The sequence below is a fragment of the Callospermophilus lateralis genome, chromosome 5, assembly GCF_048772815.1.
Source record: "Callospermophilus lateralis isolate mCalLat2 chromosome 5, mCalLat2.hap1, whole genome shotgun sequence".
NCBI lineage: Eukaryota > Metazoa > Chordata > Mammalia > Rodentia > Sciuridae > Callospermophilus > Callospermophilus lateralis.
Window position 1 is genome coordinate 48,292,838 of NC_135309.1, and position 22,171 is coordinate 48,315,008.

The 22,171-nt window shown below is 35.7% G+C and overlaps 1 protein-coding gene across 2 annotated transcripts in view; it reads right to left on the bottom strand.

Annotated features, from left to right (window-relative positions):
- Positions 1-268: 268 nt before the first annotated feature.
- Trim36 (tripartite motif containing 36) overlaps positions 269-22,171 on the bottom strand; it is a 47,583-nt gene continuing 25,680 nt past the window's right edge. For both annotated transcript variants that reach the window (XM_076855876.1, XM_076855877.1), the window contains exons 5-10: positions 20,244-20,339; positions 16,503-16,756; positions 16,137-16,261; positions 12,950-13,240; positions 1,831-2,128; positions 269-689 (exon numbers count right to left, since the gene is read on the bottom strand). In XM_076855876.1, the coding sequence (XP_076711991.1) occupies positions 338-689; positions 1,831-2,128; positions 12,950-13,240; positions 16,137-16,261; positions 16,503-16,756; positions 20,244-20,339 (1,416 nt within the window). In that variant the 3' untranslated portion in view covers positions 269-337. The remainder of the gene's footprint in view (positions 690-1,830; positions 2,129-12,949; positions 13,241-16,136; positions 16,262-16,502; positions 16,757-20,243; positions 20,340-22,171) is intronic.

Consider the following 22,171-nt stretch of genomic DNA (forward strand, 5'->3'; position numbering starts at 1 on the left):
CCCCCACCACCCCAAAAACGAATGTAAGTATTAGCAATACCAGCTGATATAAATAAATTAGATTCCCTATACATAAAGAGAAATATGATTCAGTTGCAAAGTTAACCATTCAGTATTAGCCAGGAAAGAATGCCTTCACTCTGTCGTTTGTGAAAGGCAGAACAGTAAGTAACATGGAAGACACGAGACTGTTTAGGTTTTCCGTCTTTTAAGAAGATTCAGGCACTACAAACAAATGTGTGACCAAGTCTTGGGTGGTGTCTAATTAGTTACAAAGGCTAACATCAAGGCATTGCTTTGTTAACATTTTCCATCCCAGTCACACTGGATGTTTCAACTACATGTCCTCATGGTAGTCCAGGTACTTTGCTGTGATGGGTTCTTCAAGCTGAATTCCTCCACTGCCCATTAATGCGAATGCTGGATACATCGTATGAGAACAGTCCACCTGGCGCTCGTAAAGGCACTTCATATGATCCATATCATAGAAGCTCACTCTGCCTTTATCATAGTCCAGGAAAATCCCTATACTTGTTGGCATGGGAAGAACTCTATTTTCAGGTTCATTAGAAGTAGGTGACTTGGGTATAAAAAATTTCTTCATGCCTACAGTAACTAATGTAAAAGGTTGTGAAGAATCAAAACAGGCATCTTCACTTCCGCTGTCATGCCCACTGTCTTGCTCATACCTAAAACATAATACACAAACACAGTATATGTACCTTTATCTGTTAAGTCTTCAAGTATCTTCAAAACATTTTCACAAAATATATAAAAGCATGATCAACCCCCAAATTTATGTCATAAAACATCATACATTTTTACCTATATGTACATACAAGTGAGAATTAAAAATTATTTAACAAACTTGGTCTATCAAAAACAAATAAGGGGGAGGGGAGTGAAGCAAATGGTCAAAGATTAAATATCCATGGCACAGTCATATATAAGAAAACACAAAGGCAAGATGTATGCCCTAATCCAAGGAATTACCAGTCCATGGAATAAATGGGCACTTCAAACTAACAGAGAAAAAAAAAGAAGTATGTGTCATTCTCCTTGAGAACCCTATTTCTTAATTAAATTTTCTACATCAAGAAATCTTCCCCCCAATTATAAAACAATAAAAATAGAAAAAATGTTGGTATATGATCCCTCCCTTCCTTTATTTATTTATTTATGTACCAGGGATTGAGCCCAGGGGAGCTTAACCTCCTGTCTCAGCCTCCTGAGATCCTTCCATTTTTTACCTATATGGCTAGGTTCTCATATATTTGAGATCACACTGCAACAACAATTTTATCCCATCCAAAAGAAACTAAACCACCCAATCTCCATTATTCAATTGCTTAAGAAATCAGAATTCTTAGCTATAAAACATGTCTATAACATGACCCAATTTTGTTAGGGACATATGGGAAAGCTTAAAGAAACTGGGTCCCATAATCAAAGAACAACTTGTATCAACTATGAAGTATGGCAATTAGAGGCATTCTCTATATATGTGGGTAATATTTATCATAAAATGTATTAAGGTATGTATGAGACTTTCAAAATTTAAAACTGTGAGGTGATATCATAATCAAAGCATCTAAAACAAGATTATATCCCTGGAGCATCAAAAATTTACTGCTGCTCTCATTATTCAATGAGAGATAACCTAACTCTTTTCCTAAGCCAGCCACCCAACCACAACCAAAGTACCCGAATCTAAGAAATATATACTCCAAGTAGAAGAGATAAACCCCAGTCTATTTTCAGGCTTATCTTGCCTGAAAGGATAGTTACTTTCAAAAACATTATCACATTCTACATCAATAAAAGATCTACCTTGGACTAACTGCATCCCGGGGAGAATGGAGCCATTCTTGTAGTTTATCACTGGAAGCGACTCCCACTTTCACCAAGTATGAATATGGCTCCACACGGAAGGCCCAAAAGTGTTTTCCTTTTGTAATTCCAATGTCTCCAATGATATAGTCTAAGCTTGTGTAATAACCCACTTGGATACGTTCCGCGGCCAGCAGAATATTAAATCCAGCTCTACTCTCTACCCGGTCTCTCTTCAAGTTCAGCAGGAGGTGTTCATTATTATAGCCACATTTTTCATCAAACAGGAAACTGAAAACTAAAGAAAGCTTAAAGTTAATGTAAAACTAGCCTGCAAACTATTTATTAGCATTTCTATGATTTAAGGTTCAATTCAATAAGTTTTTAAAATAGAGATGACTGAAAAGAAATGGGAAAAGTGTCATGCCACCCAGACAACGATGTCACCCCAAAACCCCAACTTACCAACAATTTCCAATACATTCTCTATACTGAAAATCTTCAGAAATCTCAAAAACAGGAGGAAAGTATTTTCATGTATGTGAAAATTATGAATGCACCTCTTTGGAAAAGAGGCATCAAGTCTATCATAGATATTTGTACTTACTGGATCTGTTCTTTTATCCTTAAGAGGCACTGCATTTTCATAAACATCTACTCATGAGGCCTGGAAGATGGCAGAGTAGTGCAAAGCAAGCAGGTGGGCAGAGAGGTGGCTGAAAGAGGGATTTCACTAAAATTCAATATTGGACAAAGTGGCTTACGAACTCAGAAATATGGGTACAATAAATGAAGAACTAAGAGCACGCCTGACTGCCACATGGGCATTGCCAGTGTGGATTAGCCCCAATTGAGTTGGGGAAATAGGGACATGACACAGATTAGGTACGGAAAGGTCTGAGATCAAAAATGCTGCCTACTCTTAGCTGATCCAGAAACTGCACTGCACGCTAGTGCTTGAAAAGCACACTCCATTATCTCAACTGGCCACTCAAGAAGCAGGAGCCATCTTGGGGTGATGTTGCCACAATGATGACTACAGGGCAGGAGATCAGGAGAAACAACAACAAACAGCCACAAGATCCCAGGTGGGTGTCTATTGACTGACCTAGACTGGGCCTGATGGGACATAATGGGCGGGGGATTAAAGTCATAAGGGCAAAGGGAAAGGAGCCAGACCTGCTTCTCCTTGCCATACTGCCTCCATGTGAAGCAGCTCACATGACCAATTAAAGCAGATTGGGAATATGAGCATGTGGGGTGAATACGCTCAGGGACTAATTCCAGAAAGGCTTGCACCTGGGCAGCAGTGAGTGGAGGATCAGCCCCCCTGCCCCACAAATGGATTTCTTGGGAGGGTCCTGAAAACCAGACCTATATAAGAAACTGGCTACTGTCTAGTCCTAGGGGCAGGTCATTCTAGTCTTTGCAAGGAAGGCACTACCCAATAAAGCAATTGAGACCTATTCAGATGTCAGTATCACAAACTGGAGCTCCCCCTTACAGAATGATGCAGAACACTATACTGGCAGTGCACAAAAACTGGTTCAAATGAACAAAACTCCCACTGACAGTCCTTCCCAACCCCTCCCATCTTATTCTGGTGAGAAGGAAAGTTGAATCATATCAAACAGTTTCAATCTTAGGACACTCCAACTGGCAACTCAAGAAAGCAACACAAAAACAGGAAGGGGTTAACAACCTCTACCCCTTGCTTTATCAGTACAACCTAAGAATTGGAAAGAAAGACTGTTGGGCATAGACAGTGACCATCCAATATGGTCAACTATTTTGACCACTTCAGTGGCAGGTTCCTTTGTTCTTCCCTTAATTTTTCTTTAAATTTTGATTTTTTTAAATTTATTTTTATTCTTTCTGTGTGTGCTTGCGCACATGTAAATTCCTGTTGTACTGATAGGTTCAGAGACATATATACATACTCTTATTAGTTTATTTTTCTCTCATTTTTAGTATTTCTTAATGTAATTATTTTTTCCCAGCATTGTCTTTTGAGGGTTCAGGTTTTTTGGTTTTGGATTATTTTCATTTGCTTATTTCTCTTGTTTCTCTTTCTCTCTTCTCCTGCTAATGGCCAAATTCTATTGCGCTCTCTCCCAGTACTTGTATTTGTTTTCTTTCTTCTATATCAAAAATCACCTGCTACATCTCTTCTGCATCTCTCTAACTCACTTTTTGAAACTATAAACTGTTTTCTAACTTCCTGTCACATTCTTTCTCCCTAATTAGCTTTATTTTTACCATATTTCAGAACTAACTGCTTTATAACTCATGCCCTTATATCAGAAATGCTGATACAATTATATTACTGCTGTAAATTATATAATTGACTCTGCTTTAAAGCCAGATCTAGTTCATGGTTATTGTTTTTATTGTTCACAATTCCTGAACCCATTATTCCTGTTTATTGGTGGTCATTAAATGAATAATTTCAACATTAAAAGAAAACAACTGCCCGTTCACAGTTATTAAACCCATAGTAGGCCCTGAATATTTCACTTTCATACTCTGTATTGTTTGCAATAGTTGTTACTATTATTTATTTCAATTCTGCAAGGTGCTGGGAACCTACAGGGACAGTAAGGGTTCACAGATTAGACTCTCTGATGCTGAACTAAACATTTCTCTGACATTACTCCAATTTATAGAAGTAAGATGATAAAAGCCCCAAACCACCAACAGGGACTCAGAGGAACAGTCAGAGAGGAACCTCAGGTCCCAAACCTTGGGATCTACTCATGAATCAAACACAGAAGTCCCAGAGAGGAACCTCAGGTCCCAAACCTTGGGATCTACTCATGAATCAAACACAGAAGTCCCAGATCAAATGAGATAATTACACACAAAAGGACAAACATACAAGAGAACAGGTAGGGGAATCCACCTCAACTGATGTGCAAGTCCAAGACCTCGGAAAACATGAGAAAATAGGCAAAAATTCCCCCCAAATCCACAATTTCCCAACAAAGGATACCACTGATAGTGAGGTGAACTAAAGTTCACAGAAAGATCATGAAAAACAAATTATTAAAGTGTTCAATGAACTAGACGATCTAGGGAAGGAATTAAGAGCAATTACAGGTTATAAAAAAAAACATTTTAATAAAGGAATAGAAACAATGAAAAGAAACACAGAATTCCTAGAAATGAAAGACAAATCAAATTAAAAACTCAACTGAAGGCACCACTAACAGATTAGACTGTGTAGAAAATAGAACCTCAGCCCTTGAAGACAGAACTGCAAGCCTTTAAGACAGGTTATATGATCTCGAGTACACAGGAATGTAATAAAGGGAAAAATATAGAACATGACCAGAAGTATATATAAGAACTCTGGAAGAACACCGAAAAACCAAACCTGAGAATTACTGGGACAGAAGGAAACATGGAGATACAAACCAAAGGCATAAAGAACATTTTCAAACATTCAAAAGGTAGTTATAGAAAACTTTTCCCATATAAGAAATGACATAGTCATCCACATACAGGAGGCTCAAAGACCCCAAACAGACCTAGTCAAATGAAAAACCAATAAGGCTCTCACTTCTGATTTTTTGATTTAGACACCAAAATCAAGAAGGGGATGGAATGAAACATTTCAAGCCCTAAAAGAAACAACTGCCAAAGTTACCATGGCCAGAAAAACTCAGTTTCAAATTCTAGGGGGAAATAAAAACTTTTCACGATAAGAATAAGAATTCACAAGCACTTACTTTTATATCATAGAGGCCATTTATGACAAATTCAAAGCCAACATCATACTAAGTGGAGAAAAGCTAAACCAATTCCTCTAAATTCAGGAACAAGACAAAGCTTTCCACTCTCACCACTCCTATTCAATATACTCCTTGAAAAAGCCAGAGCCATCAGGCAAGAAAAGGAAATCAAAGGGATACAAACTGGAAAAAAAAGTCAATCTATCTCTGTTGCCAACAATATGATCCTATATCTAGAAAAACAAACAAACAAAACCACCAAAAGACTTCTAGAGCTCATAAATGAATTTAGCAAAGTAGCAGGATACAAAATCAACATACTTAAACCAACAGTAATTGGGCCAAGAAGAAATCAGAAAAACGACCCCATTCACAATAACCTAAAAATAAAAAAAATAGACCACTGAAGAAAGAAATAGAAGAAGACCTTAGAAGATGGAAAGACATCCATGTTCTTAAAAGGCAGAATCAACATTGTCAAAATGGCCATAGTACCAAAAGCAATATACAGATTCAATGCAATCCCCATCAAAATACCAATGACATTAGAAAAAAACAATTCTTAAATTCATTTGGAAGAATAAAAAATCTAGAATAGCCAAAGCAAAACTAAGCAAGAAAAGTGAAGGAGGAGGCATCACAATACCCGATCTGAAATTGTTCTACAGAGCTGTAGTAACAAAAACAGTATGATATTGTCATCAAAATAGACACAAAGACCAGTGGAACAGAATAAAGACACAAAGACAAATCACAAACCTACAGCTATCTGATATTTGAAAAAGATGCCAAAAATATATCTTGGAGAAAAGATAGCCTTTTAACAAATGATGCTGGGAAAACTGTATATCTATGTACAGAAAAATGAAACTAGACCCATCTCTCTCACCCTGTACAAAACTCAAATTGGAATGAATCAAATTACACAAAAAACTGCTGCAAGAAAACGTAGGTCAACACTCCATCATACAGGTGTTGGCACCAACTTCCTTAACAAGATCCCTAAAGCACAAGAAATAAAACCAATAATTCGATTAAGTAGGATGTCAAACTAAAAATCTTCTGCACAGCAAAGGAAATGATTAAGAGCATGAGGAGAGCTCCTTTGCCAGCTGCTCCTTCAACTGGAGATTAATATCCAGACTATTAAAGAACTCAAAAAGTTTTAATACCAAAAAAAAATGAAAAAATTAAAAATAACCCAATCAACAAATGGGCAAAACAACTAAACAGAAACTTCTCAAAAGAATAAGTACAAATAGCCAACAAATATATGGAAATATGTTCAACAATTTCTAGCAATCAGGGAAATGTAAATCAAAACTATACTAAGATTTCATCTCAGTTCAGTCAGAATGACAATGATCAAGAATACAAAAATAATAAAATGCTGGCAAGGCACACTTGTACATTGTCTGTGGGACTGCAGACTAAGTACCACCACTCTAGAAAGCAGTATGGAGATTCCTCAAAAAACTGGAGATGGAATCACCACATGACCCAGCTATCCCATTCCTTGGTATTTTCCCCAAAGATCGAAAATCGGCAAACTACAATACAGCCAACCCAATGTTTATAGCAGCACAATTCACAATAGCTAAGTTATGGAATCAACCCAGTCAATAGATGAATGGATTAAGAAATTGGTACGTATAATACAATGGAGTCTACTACTTGGCTATAAAAAAAGAATGAAATTATGACATTTATTGATAAATGGATGGATAAGTGAAATTAGCCAACGTCAGAAACTCAAAGGTTTGATGTTTCTCTCATATGTGAAAGTTGCAGTAAAATAAAGGGAAGGGGGAAGAGAAGGATAGGATAACATAAAGAACCAATCAAATGCAAATTAATAGATGAACAAAAGGAATCTACTAGAAAGAGGAAGAAGAATGGGAGAGGGGAGGGAGGATGGGAAGGAAAAGCAGGAAAGAGAAGGGGGAGGATTGTGAACTGAAACTAATATCCATCATGTATGAGTTTGTCAGGATGATCGCAACTACTATGTAATAGCTATAAAGCTCTAATTTTTAAAAATCTACTCATTTTATTAAATATCTATTTCAAATTTTAAAATTTGGAAATTTTTTGCTATTTTAATAAGGCCTTTTCCTTACTGAATCAATATGGAAAACCTAAGAAATGTAGTTTCTATTAGAAAAAGAAGAAAAAAGAAAAAACTTTGGGTTCAGAGAGACCTAGGTTTGCAACCCTGCTCAAACATTCAGCTCCCTAAAATTTAATTTTCTGACCTACAGAATGGTGAAAATATAACTCTCATAATCTTTTATCAACTTAAATCTATTAAGCATAATACTGGATGATAACCAATGTAGAAACAACACAATGTCCATCAAACAATGAATGGGGAAAAATGTGGTGGACGTATACTACAGAATATTATCAAGCCTTAAAAAGGAAGGAAATTCTGATACCTGCAATAACATGAATGAAACCCGAAATAACCCAGATGTGAACGGACAAATATTGCGCAGTTCCACTTATATGATGTACTGAAAACAGGCAAATTCATAGATGGACAGTAAGAGATTACCAACTCCAGGAGGAGGGGCAACAGGGTGTTATCATTCAGTGAGTACAGACTTTCAGTTTGGGATGATATGAGGTGTGATAGTTGCACAATGTTGTGAATGTACTCAGTGTGAACTGTACATTTAGAAAGATGACTGAAATAGTAAATTTTCTGTTATACCACAATTTTTAAAAATTACTGCCAGCAAGCTGAAATCATTCCCCAAATACAGCAAACCAGTCTTTCTGGTAATGCCTCTAGTGTCCTAGCATAATTATTCCTGCTTCCTAACTACAAAGCCCCCAGGTTTGCACAATAAATTTAAAGGGTCACCTTATTCATGTGGCTTCTCTTGGAGGAAAAGACAATGACCCTTACCAATTCCTTTCCTCCTTCCCCACCCAACTACATCACTGAATACACAACTATGTCCAAGATTCTTTTTCTTCTAGTTTTGGTTAAAACACTAGAAAAGAAAGAGGAAATAGCATAACCCTAAAATATTTACTTAATACTTGCAAATTCAGACTAAAACTATCAGATTTTATTAAAATTAATGAAAAAAATCATCTGGTGGCTCGTATGCGGAACGCCTGAAGCTTGGGGGTAAGTGAAATTACTCGCCCCTGAAGGAGAGTGAAAGAATGGGTGAGCATTTCAAAAAACAATGTGTTCTTGTTCTAATTTATTTTGTTTTTATTTCAAGTTGCCTGTTCCTAGAACTTTCTCAGGCAAACTGGGGAAAATGGTTGACTCAAAGTTTGAAGTTGTTCACCTCCGAGGAAGAGAAATTGTTAGAGAAAGGAGGCAACCCAGTAAGACCAAGAACAGTTAGGGCATATGTTGATACAATACAAAAATGTAGCCCATGGCTTTTTAAAGACGAGTTATTAAATATATCAATGGGACCATCATGGTATCCTGTAGAAGGATTTTTCTTCAACAAGAAAGAGATGGCTAGTTCTGTTTACTACGCTTGTCTAAGATCTTGGTTTTTACAGACATCTGATTAATTTACAAAACTAGAGTGTTAAAATATCAACCACTAAATATGAAATCAAGTACCCTTTACTTATTAAGTTCCATAAGGTAATATATTTAATCATTATGTGTGTTTTCATAAATTGGTGAATGGAAAAATGTTTAATATTGCTTTGGTCTATGTCTTTGCTGAAACAAGGTTACTAAGTGTTAAGATTCTATCAGGTGTAATTTATATACAAAGAGTATAAGAAGTTTCTGTTGGGTTTCAATTATAGTATCATAAAAAACATGAAAGTCTTTCATCTTCTTAAAGTGGAGTAATTTGTCTAAATCAAAAATTTTATAAGGGTTATTTCAGAATGTGAATTTATAAAAAGGGTTAATGGATAGAAAGAAATATTAAAAGATTGAAGATGTGAAAATATATTTTAATATGGAAGGTTAAAAGAAAAAGAAATGTTTCTAGATGAGATAATCTCTGTGTGGTAAAGTAAAAAGTTGTAAAATGTCATTTAAAAAAAAGATTTTGAGGAAACTAGACTTACTTTAAAAGTTTGAGAAAGGAAAAAAGAAGAAAAAGGTATTTGTACATGACAGATTGAGACAAAGCTTCTTAATGGAGTAAAAAAGGCCTTTGGTTGAAGGGCAGCCATGTAAACTAACATTAAGCGGTTTAAACAGAATCTAAGCCTCGTTTAAAAGAGCGAAGCTGTAGGTAATGAAAAAGTACATTTAAAAGTACAGTATAGATGATAATTGGAAGGCTTTAAAAGGTTAATTTGAAGGTGGTTAAGATGCCTTCATGACGGAGGAAAGATTGCGTCATTCGAAGCCTAGTTAATCTTAAAAATTGGAAAGGGGTATATATCCCCCAAAGATAAACTTAAAATAACGCTTTTTACTCTAAACTTTTTAAATTTGGATTCATCAGGACTTAGTGCTGCGGAAAGACATATGTATCCAAAAAATGTACATAAGCCTAAGGTACTTTGGAAAGATATTCTAACAGGACAATGGAAAGGTCCTGACCCAGTGATTGTCTGGAGTCGGGGTTCTGTTTGTGTGTTTCCACAGGGAGAACAGCAACCGATTTGGATTCCAGAAAGACTAACTAAAATGATTTCTACAGATCAAAAAGAAGATGATTTGACTCAAATCCATAACAGCTGATATCTAGAACTCCAGCTTGGCCATTCTTACATCTGTGACAGTGATTAACCAGAATGCTTTTTTCAATATCTATTTTATTATTGCATTTTTCCACATCATAAGGTTCTATTTTTATTTTTTGAGCTCATACAAACCTAGGTTAATGTTTTTCTGATCAGTTTTATTTTTTGACTGGAGTTTTTAAACATTGCAATGGAGATTTCACCTAGGTAAAGCTACAAGGCCTTTATTATTGTCTTATGTGTTGTACTTTTGTGTTTTGTGTTGTATGTCTGTGTGTGCGTATGTCCATATTTCATATATGAGGAGCGCTCATGAAAAATGGATCCAAATTATTATTTTTTTTATTCACGTGATTTAAATGGCTTAATTTAAATTAGGTAAACAGCTGTTAAGGATTGTTTTTAAAGGTGGTTAATAGATCTGCTTGTTTACTAATTTAAATCAGGTAAACAGCTGTTAAGGATTGTTTTTTAAGGAGGTTAACAGATCTGTTTGTTTACTTTCACCTTTCCTTTTCATTATATTTAATAATTATTTTCAGGATAATGTCTTTTTAGCATCATTGCCAGAATTCCTATCTTCATCCCAATGAATATAACTCAACAAGTATGCTCAATCAAGGAGTCAACTTACTTTGGGAGGAAACGGACTTTGGGAGGAGACGGACATATTGATAGATTCCTCCACTTTGAACCGCTTGCAGAACTTGCCTGGACTATGTAACTATCGTTTAGTGCAGCAAATTGTGGTAATGCTGGCATATGTTTGCTGATGGTGTCACCAGTGATGCAATTTTTATTTCCTTGCCAGCGCACCACATGTTAATTGTGGTAATGCTGACATATCTTTGCTGATGGTGTCACCAATGATGCAATTTTTCCAAAGGAACTGTCAATTGGCTTGGTGTCGTGGCATTTCTGTATCCTCCTCCCTTCTGCTAGTGTTGGTCTAAAATTTGGGGGCCAATGGCTATATGCTGGACCGGTAGTCAGTGACAGGTATGATCCAGTTGCAGTGGTATCAACCTAAGACAGGAGGCTGACGCCTAAAGGTCAGTTTTCCAATGACGGGTAAGAACCATATGTTGAACTGGACAACTTACCAGGCACGGTCCTTAAGCCACATTACTTCTTGTTTAATTAATCAGAAGGGGGGAGATGCTGGGAGCCATCAGCCAAGTAGGTATGACAGCTTCCTTGCCAGCTACTCCCATGCTGCCTAGTGGAAGGACTCCTGAAAGGTGACCTTGCTCAAGGACCAGGGCGGATCCGTGTTTAGGGTGTCCCTGGTTTAGCATAATAGGAGATTAGGGTGTTCCCCCCTTTAGAATAGGGCGTATCCTGCTGCCTGGGTTCCTCTTGAGTTCTTAGGGTCAGACAATATATTTGGGAAGCAGAAGCCCAGGAGGTGGTGGATTTGGGCAGAGAACGTGGATTTCCCCAGAACGTGTTTGTAGACGGCCGGTGACAGTTTGCGAATAAAGAATTGCTGTTTGAATCTACAAGCTGTGTGGTGGCTCGTGATTTGTGCCCAGCCAGAGACTGCGGCAGTATATGTATTCTAATTTTTTTTAAAGTCACAAGGTGCATGTATATTGGTCAAAAAAAGGAAGGACTGAGTGCAAAAAATATAAGTACATTTTGGTCAAAAAAAGGAAGGACTGAGTGCAAAAAATATAAGTACATAAGCCACCAAATATGGGCAAGGGGCAATGAATTCTAAAAACCAAGTGAAGAATCTCTAAGGCAGAGACTTACAGGGCAAAATGTTTTCCTGCTAGCCAAACTCAGTGCAACTTCAGTAAAAAAATCTCTCGTCCATGGACACACGTTATGAACATCAACTAGCCTATAAATCATTTTAATTCATGAAAATCTTTATAAGTAGTATCAGTGGATTTTAACTTGGAGTAGTGAGGAACAGTAGTTGGAGACAAGGAGCTTTGAGTATGGGGACAAAGCTATCCATGTGGTTCTAATATATGCCTCCCATCCCTATGTGTTAAGATTCACACTGAGTTAGAAAACTTAGGCAACTCTGAATTAGATTAAACTGAAATTCAGTTTCAGGATATTATACCAATAAATTTGAAAAATATGTACCTAGATGCTACATGGTAAAGCTTTTCATAAACTGACTCAAAAATAGAACTAGACTATTTTAAGATTTTAAAGTAGCATTGATGCTATTTTAACCTCAATTTAGCCCTGCTAACTCAAATGTCTTCCTTTCATGTTTTTCTCTGACTGACATCAGTCAAAATCTAATCCTGTTCTCAGCCTAACAAGGTGAAATTCAACTACTCAGTTCATTTCTAAATCCTAGCTGGGTATAGAATCTACTTGTCTGGAGTCTTTTTTTTTTTTTTTTTTTTTTTTTGGTTTGAGATTGAGCACAGGATCTCTTAACTACTGAGCCACAACCCCAGCACTTTTAAAATATTTTATTTAGAGATAGGGTCTCACTGAGTTGCTTAGGGCCTCACTAAATTGTGAACTCAACAATCCTCTTGCTTCAGCCTTCCAAGCCATTGGGATTAAAGATGTGCACCACGAGGCCCAGCTTGTCTATAGTCTTTTAAAAGCAAAAGGTGGTTTCAGTGTAGGTCTATCTAGGTAGAGACACTGACTAGTTGATACAATCAAGGTCTTATCCAAGTCTACCCTTTTAAAATTCTCAGTTTTCCCAATACCTGGAGCTGGAGGAGTATGAAGAATCAGTTCTCTGCTACAGGGACTACAGATGGAACCCTTGTAAGCTCTCACTCTGAAAGCATAGTGACAGTTTTCCTCAAGATCAGAGACAACTTTACTTGTGCCACACACTTCTATCTCATTCCACGGCATCATTTCTTCATCTTTATTAATCTTCCGATACTCAAGAACATAGCTGTCAGCTTTGTCCTTTTCTGGATGGTGCCAATTTATCAAGGCATTGTTATAAACTTTGCTCTGGTCTTCATTGATTTCAGGCACATCTATGCCTGAAAGAATTATGAAATAGAAAACAATGTTAAAATACTGATATTTCCAAACCTGTATTTTTCCCCAGTAAAAGTGTTGCAATGGATAAGGACTTCTGTACCATCCAAACATTTTTTTTTTTCCTGTGCTACCAGAAGATTGAACCCAGGACCTTGCAAGCTCTCTACCATCACTGAGCGGCATTCCCAGACGTTTTTATTTTTAATTTTTGAGAAAGGGTTTCAAGAATTTTCCCAGGCTGGTCTAAAATCTTCTAATTCTCTTGCCTATTTCCCAAATAGCTGGAATTACAGGTGTGTGCCACCAGCCTCAGATTGTCTAAGAATTTTCTAATTTTTTAATACTATGTGTAAGAAAAAAAAATATATATATATATTAAGAAGGTATGTGTATTTATAACTAAAATGAGAAAAATTTAAAAGACAAGAATTAAAACTGAATTACTGATTCAGTCATTTATTATCATTATTAATTCTGATAAACTAAATATTTTAACTATATGCCTTCCCTGTACTAAATAACAGCTCTGGACTTGACATTTTTCAATACATCCTCCCATGAACGATTATTCTAATATTTTGAAATCTAAGTGCTGACTATTTTAAACAAATTCTCAATGAACATTATGTAATTTCCTTTCATATTCTCTTCTGTAGAACTGCAAAGCATTTAATTTTTCTTAGTACAAATATGATACATACCAAGAAAACTAGAAATTAAAGAAAACAAAAAAATTTAGGAAATTCAAAGATAATCACAATTTTGTATAGTTTTTTTATCCATACTTTTGCTCTAAAATATTTCATTGTATAGGTATATTAACATTTACTTCAGGAAACAGGTTTCTAATATTTCACTAAAAATGCAATGATTAAAATATTACAGTTAAATATTTGTGTATAATTCTAAGACTAAATTTATAAACTTGGAAGATAAAAGAACAATATGCAATAAAAGTTACACATGCATGCACATATATACACTATATATATACACACACACACACAACTTGTTAACAAGAGGAGGATATGAAATGAAAAACAGAGTTTCTTCTCTTTATCCCCCAGCTACATATAAGCAGCATATAAATATGTCTGTGAAGGGTGCATTTATACACCTGAACATTATACAGCCACAATTAGATATGGAATAATTATCTAAAATACATTCCAAAGTTTAAAAAAGAAACAAGTTGCAGAATAGCATAAATATCCATAGCCTTTCATTTCTTTTCTAGAAGCATAGCTTGTAAAAAAAAAAAATGTGTATATAGGGAAAAATTAAGGGAACATGCATTAACAGGAAGCTGGTTGATTACTATTCATTCTCACCCATCCTTTAAGTGGGCCTTTGTTATACACTGGGGATAATACAAGATTATCCACATGCAACCTCATCCTTTTAGTTAGTTTTTGGAGTCATAGGAAAGGAAAGATCTTGAACTCATAAAAACAATTTAGGTATAGAGTTTGGAAGCAGAGAGTACAGTGGATGAAGCAGAATCAGTATTTGAAATAATAAATATCAATTTGGAAAAATAAGATACTCATAATGAATATCAGATTCAGTATAGCCTTCAAAAAGAAAGGAGATCACGGTAATCCTGAAGTGTTTTTAATTTCTAACAATCAAATTTCCTTTGAATGTACAAATCCACAAATCTATACCTGCATAGCAAATAGACTAAAACTTTTTAAGGACTGTGATCATTCACCATCACTAGAAGCTGAGGGACAGGAAAGAAACAAGATGTGGGAAGGGGAAAAAAAAGGAAAAGGAAAATCTTCCTGAGAAGGTAGCAAAACAAAAACTAAGCGAGTAATATGGGTTAAACTGTGTTCCTGCCAAATTCAAAGGCTAAAAGTCCTAACCCTTAGAATGGAGTACAGGTCTTAGAATGTGATTGCGTTCAGAGATTAGGTCTTTAAAAATTTTTTTTGAGTTCGGAGATTAGGTCTTTAAAAAGGAAATTAAATTAAAATATGGTCATTATACTGGGCCCTGGTGTCCCTTAAAAGGAAAAATTAGGACCCAGACCTGTACAGAGGGAGAGCCAAGTGTAGACACAGACAGAAGATGACCATCCATAAGCCAAGGAGAAACCAACCCTACCAACACCTTGGATTTAGACTTTTAGCCAAGTGCTGCTGTTTAAGCCACTCAATCTGTGGCCCTTTGTTATGGCAGACTCGGCAAAACAACACAGCAATATAAACACCTAAATGCCAGATTCCATTTCTAGGTTTCTGCCCTTGAGAAACTCACATATGTGTACCAAAAAAGCCCGACACATAGACATTCAACACAGCATCGCTTATAATAAAGAAAAAGTAGAAACAAATAGTCTCTCAGTAGGGAAATGATTTATTTACTTATTAAATATTATAAACATATACAACTTTGAACCAGAAATTCCATGTGTTAATACATTAAACTTAATTTTTAAAAAAGCAACTTAAAAAAGGGATACTTAACATGATGTCATTTATGCAATATTTAAAAACATATTAGCTAATAGAATATATTTTTATGCATAAAAACATAAATGGGATATAACTTCAGGACGTAATAATCCTGGGCAACTGAGATGTTGCTTTTTTAATGTCAAAATAAAGAAAACTGTGGGGGGGTTTGTTGTTTTTGTAGTACTGAGGACTGAACCCAGGACTTGTAAAAGATAGGCAAGCACTCTACCATTGAACTACACCCTGCCCTTTTTAAATTTCATCTTGATAAAAGGTCTTTCTGAGTTGCACAGGCTGGTCTTCAACTTGAAATCCTCCTGTCTCAGCCCTCCAAGTGACTGAGATTAGAGGCATACACTGGCAAGAACTGTGTTTTTCTTTACAGTGTAAATTCAGACTAAAATTATGTTTTGCCTTTGCTAAGACTTACCACTAGAGAAAAATGACAATTCTCCAAGAAGTTCTGTTTGTTTAGATGTGTTAACAACATAGTCTTCAAAAGATGTCTGAGCTGCGGGTCTAAAGCTCTTCAAAGATTCTGTAGCTTTATGTATTCTGCAGACAGATACATCTTATATAAATATGATTCTTTAAAAAGGCAAATCAGACTAAATATCTGCAATGTGATGAACAAAAGAAAACTTACACTTCACTCAACACTCATGCTAGGAATGAAGAAAGGCATTACTTCACATTAACACAGCATTTGAATCACTCTGGAGGCTAAAGTGGAAATACACAGTGGCATTGAGTGACATTACTAAAGAGATTCTAAAGAACCAGAAAAAGAAAATACCTTAGGTGGAGCTGCTTCGCTGTCTGTACAAAGCAAGACTGATCGGTCTCCTTAAGCACTTCCTGAGCATAGCCCACAAGCCCATTGTTCTCTAGAAGTCCTTGATATTCTTCCACTTGAGTCTGAAATTTGTCCAATCTTAGTTTCTTAGATGCATCAATTGCTCTCAGAACAGATGATTTCCTCTCTTCTAGAATTTCAAACAGCTTTTCAAAATGTGTAATTGCTTCTTCTTTAGCCCTCTCTCCATTGCACTAATATAAAACAAACAAGCATTACTTACACCATTACTTCATCAGCAAAACCCAAATGTCTTCTCACAAAGTCCTACATAATCATATTTATCTATGATGATGAAATTATCAAAATTCAACAGAACAAATCTAGATATTACAAAGAAAAAAAAATTCTGAAATTTTCAAAACAATAGTTTGGCATCAAATATACTTAGCAAAGAACAACTGACAAATTTTGTTTACACTTTGTAATTTTATAATATTGTACTTCATTAGGTTTTTCCCTCCGAAGTCCAGCAATAGACAATTTATTTGATTAATTACATAATTTTCAGTTACATATAAAGGAAGAAATCTGAAGCAGAAATGAACTGATTTAACTAAATATGTTAATATGTAAGAAAACACACTTCTAGAGTTTTGAATTCACTCAGAGATTTTTTTAACCCTTTCTATGCTACTCTAATTTTCTTAAAGTTAAATCACAGCCACAAAACTAAAACGTAAGTCTCCTCCTTCAAATTAATTTAAAAATAATTTAAATCCTGACAGCTATGTGACCTTATATAAATCATTTAGCTTCTCTATGCATGAGTTTTTCTCTTTAGAAAACTGTGAGCCTGGCTGGGGTTACAGCTCAGTGATAAAGCATGTGCCTACCATGTACAAGACCCTGGGATCAATGCCCAGAGCCTCTCCCCTGCCCCATCAAAATAATTTTTTTGTTTGTTTTTTGTGAAGATTACAAAAGGCTAATTATTTACATAAAATGCATACTACAACATAACACACTCTAAACATTCTTATCATTGTATACATAGTTTTATTTACTTTGTCATAAAATGATCCCATCTGTAGTGTTTATTAAACATTTGTGAATTCAAAAGCTTAACAGAATTTTGAAAGTGAACAGCAGATCACTTATAATAATAGAACCAACCAAAAGAAGTCTATCAGAACATTCTTAAAAGCTAGTGACCTATGGTAACAGTGCACTGTGTGCTTTCATGTGGCTTCTGGCCAACAATTATAATAGAACAAAATTTTTTCCAGATTTCCTCTGTTTCCTTAACCCCAGAAGTTACACTTACTAAAAAAGTGAAGGGGCAGAAAAATCGTGACAGTTTGATAGAATTTCCATGACATATCAACATTAAACTCAGAAATACAATTATACAAAGACTTTTTTCCAGCCAAGTATAATTGTAGATACAAAGACAGTCCCAACATGATCACTGAGTAAAAGTCAAGAACAGAGACAAATTCTCTATTGCAGAAGATTCTTACTGATAAGCCAAAAATAGAAAAACATTCACCCATTTCCCCAGGATCTTAAGAAATCAGTACAACATGAACACCTGATGCTTAAGTTCCTCGATTTTCTACCTACTGATAAACCCCAAAATAAATACTGGGTTTCCCTTTACTTTGACGAGAAGGGCAGCATGACTGAAAGAATCTACAAGGCAAAATGACCAAAGATAAAAAAACAAATTTCTGAGAAGTAACAGTCCCAAACTAGCAGGGTATTTTTAATTATAACTTGTTTTGTTTTGTTTTTGCATCCAGGATTGAACTCAGGGTACTTGACCACTGAGCTACATCCCCATCATTATTTTCTTTTTCATTTAGAGATAGGGTCTCACTGAGTTGCTTAGTGCCTCACTTTTGCTGAGGCTGGCTTTGAACTTGAGATCCTCCTGTCTCAGCCTCCTGAGCCACTGGGATTACAGGTGTGCACCACCATACCCAGCAATTATAACTTTTAAAGTGATCAGGAGTAGTGGTTCTGAGCTTTGTTTAAAATAGAGAAGAGAAACAGGTATACATCAAAGCCAATGAAGAATATTCGGAATTTTAAAATAATCCAGTCCTACCCTCTTCAACTATATTTTAAATTCACTATAACTTTTTCTTATTTATTAATGAAACCTAATATAAAAACAGATTTACATAAAAATATGAAGATAGATGAATCTTTACAAATACCACCATGAAACTAACATCACATCCATATTAAAGAACATCACTGGCATCCTAGAAGTTATCCTTGAAACCTCCACACACATTAATTCTCCCCTATCATTGATGACTACCCTGAATTTTAAACTTGTGGTCTGGTCTCACCATTGGGGTACTTTTTATAAATGTCATCATAGAGTATATACTCCTTTGCATCCAGCATCTTCCTTTCAATATTATAGCTAGAATGCTCTACACTATTGTGTGTGGTTATGGATCCTTTGTTTTTTGTTGTTGTTGTTGTTTGTTTGTTTTTTCTTTTTTTTTCTTTTTTTATTGGTTATTCAAAACATTACAAAGATTGCAGAATCACATCGGTTACACATCCACATTTTTACATAATGCCATAATAGTAACTGTTGTATTCTGCTACCTTTCCTATCCTCTACTATCCCCCCTCCCCTCCCCTCCCATCTTCTCTCTCTACCCCATCTACTGTAATTCATTTCTCTCCTTATTTTTTTCCCCATTCCCCTCACAACCTCTTATATGTAATTTTGTATAACAATGAGGGTCTCCTTCCATTTCCATGCAATTTCCCTTTTCTCTCCCTTTCCCTCCAACCTCATGACTCTGTTTAATGTTAATCTTTTCCTCCTGTTCTTCCTCCCTGCTCTGTTCTTAGTTGCTCTCATTATATCAAAGAAGACATCTGGCATTTGTTTTTTTAGGGATTGGCTAGCTTCACTTAGCATAATCTGCTCTAATGCCATCCATTTCCCTGCAAATTCAATGATTTTGTCATTTCTTAGTGCTGCGTAGTACTCCATTGTGTATAAATGCCACATTTTTTTTATCCATTCATCTATTGAGGGGCATCGGGGTTGGTTCCACAGTCTAGCTATTGTGAATTGTGCTGCTATGAACATCGATGTGGCAGTATCCCTGTAGTACGCTCTTTTAAGGTCTTCAGGTAATAGTCTGAGAAGGGCAATAGCTGGATCCTTTGCTCATATTGTTATTTGTACTTCATTACTGAAACAGGTATTTGGGCAGTCTTCACTTTCTGGCTATCACAAACTACAGAACCACAAACACCAAAATACTATCTTTCCATAAACAAATGCAGAGCATGTACTCAGGAACACCTGCAATTTTAAACAAATGATCCTATCCATGCAATATAAAATATAGAGCCATGCAATGTAGCATACTACATTTTACAAAGGCTATCTGTAAGTTTATTAAAATACAGATAATTGTAAAAGCTATTATTTCCATTATTATCATTTTTTGATACCTTATTAAGTGTCCCACAATCATTCTTTCCTCTGTTCCAATATCACTCACTCACTACCATAGCACTGATTATGTAACATTATAAATTATAATTACATTTGTTTTGCTAGTCCTAGAAAAGTGGGAATGAGATCTAATACAACTTTGTGTTCCCAGTTCACATAACACTGTCAGAAATTCATGAACAAATAAATGAATGCCTAGATGAATAAATGAAAAATATGCAAACCAGTCTGTCACTTACCTCTGTCTCCTTCATTAATAAATTTAGTTCAGAAATTTGACTCTTCACCTGACCCTCCTTACCAATAAGGTAATCAATATCCTTTGAAAGTTTTTCCTGTTGAAACATATTCATAACATAAATGTACAAAAACAAGCTTACCAAAGGCATTGCAGAATTTTTAAAAATTCAACAGTATTCATCCTCTATGATGAACAGATGGTAAAATCAGTCATCTGGTGGTAATCCTTATGAACCCAGGGTAAATAGTTACTAGCCTTTAAGCAAAGAGGCCCAATGATATGGGGAAGTTTAAAATCAGGTTGGAAGCAAACACGGTGGCACACACCTCTAATCTCAACTGCTCAGTAGGCTGAGGCAGAAGGATCACAAGTTCAAGGCCAGCCTGGGTAATGTAGCAGAACCTTGCCTCAAAATAAAAAGGGCTAGGATGTAGCATGTAGCTCAAAAGCAGAGTATCCCTAGTATCACCACCAAAAAAAAAAAAAAAAAAAAAATCAAGTTGGAAAAATTAAAAGTGATCCTTAGTCAAAAATTCTAAACATAATTTTAAAACTTCTAAATATACAAATAGTACATTTTTGTTGTTTCATTAGCAATCCCAGAACTCTTCCTCCTAAGATCTCTAAGTAAATGGAAGGGCAGAAATTCAGTCTTGTTTTCCATCAGATTTTATAATTTACTCACACCCACCCATCCATAATGGAAAAAGCAATAAATAACAATTCAAAGTAATCTTCCTAGCCTAACCCAGCCTACATATTCATTAAATAATTACACAATAATGAAAATACAGATTTATTTTTAAAATAGTCAATTCCCAAAGTTTACTGAATAATTAGTTATAAGGGAGTCTATCATTTTCCATAGAAATAACACCATAGATTTTGGTGTGATCCCTAGTCTAGCCTAAAAAGATACTATGCATTGTATCTTAAGTATATCTTTAAAAAAAAAAAAAAAAAAAAAGCCCTGAAAGCACCAGAGCATACAAAGTTGGATAAAGTTTTCGAAGTCTGAAAAACAATAAGTACAACCAGGAAACATCTCACAAGCTGCTGGCCTGACAGGATTTGAGCAATTCAGTGTCTCAGTCACTACTGATGATCTGAAATGGGAAGAGTAGGCAAGAAAGGAAGAGGGACAGATCACTTTTAGCAATTGAAGAAGTGAGTCTCCTACCCCAGCATCTTCCTCTTTTTTTTTTTTCCTTAGACCACATAACAAGGAAAGAGAACCTATGCAAAAATAAAAGTGACGAGTTCTACAGGACCCATATCTCTATTTCAGAGGAATTAGACACAGTGAGTGTCCTTAATGGCTCACTGGAGAGAAGGAGGACCTGACCTGTTAAGCAAAGGAACAAGATTTCTGGCCAAAAAAGACAGAACGAGGCCAGAAATTACTGGATTTAAGAAAATACATAAATTCTTATGTTTTAACCCAGGATTTTACAGATGAGGAAACAAAAGCTCATAAAAGCACATCATACAATCAATAACTGAACTAGAAGCCCCCTTACTGCCTAGGACACCAATCCCTATTCCATGGGCTGAGGGGCGTTTCTCCAGCACCAAGCTGCAAGTCAAATAGCAGTTCTTCTAATACTGTCCCTGTTGGGCACAGAAGTACTAAGTACTGGTGGATGGTACTCATTTTTTTCTTCAATTTTAATGGCAAAGAGCTGAATTTGGTCATTGAAATCCAAGTAAGGCTAAGTTCTAAAACAGCCTAAATTACAAGAAGACTAAGATAAGTTAATTGGGCTAACAAATGTTGATTTTTCCAAAGATGTAAGGACCAGACAAGAATAGATGACAAAATTCAGAAACAGTCTCAGAGCACCATCATTCACACCCACTGAGTTTTAAGGCTTAGAAAAAGTCTACAGCCAATTACATCCTTTCTCTGAGATAGCGTTACTCTTT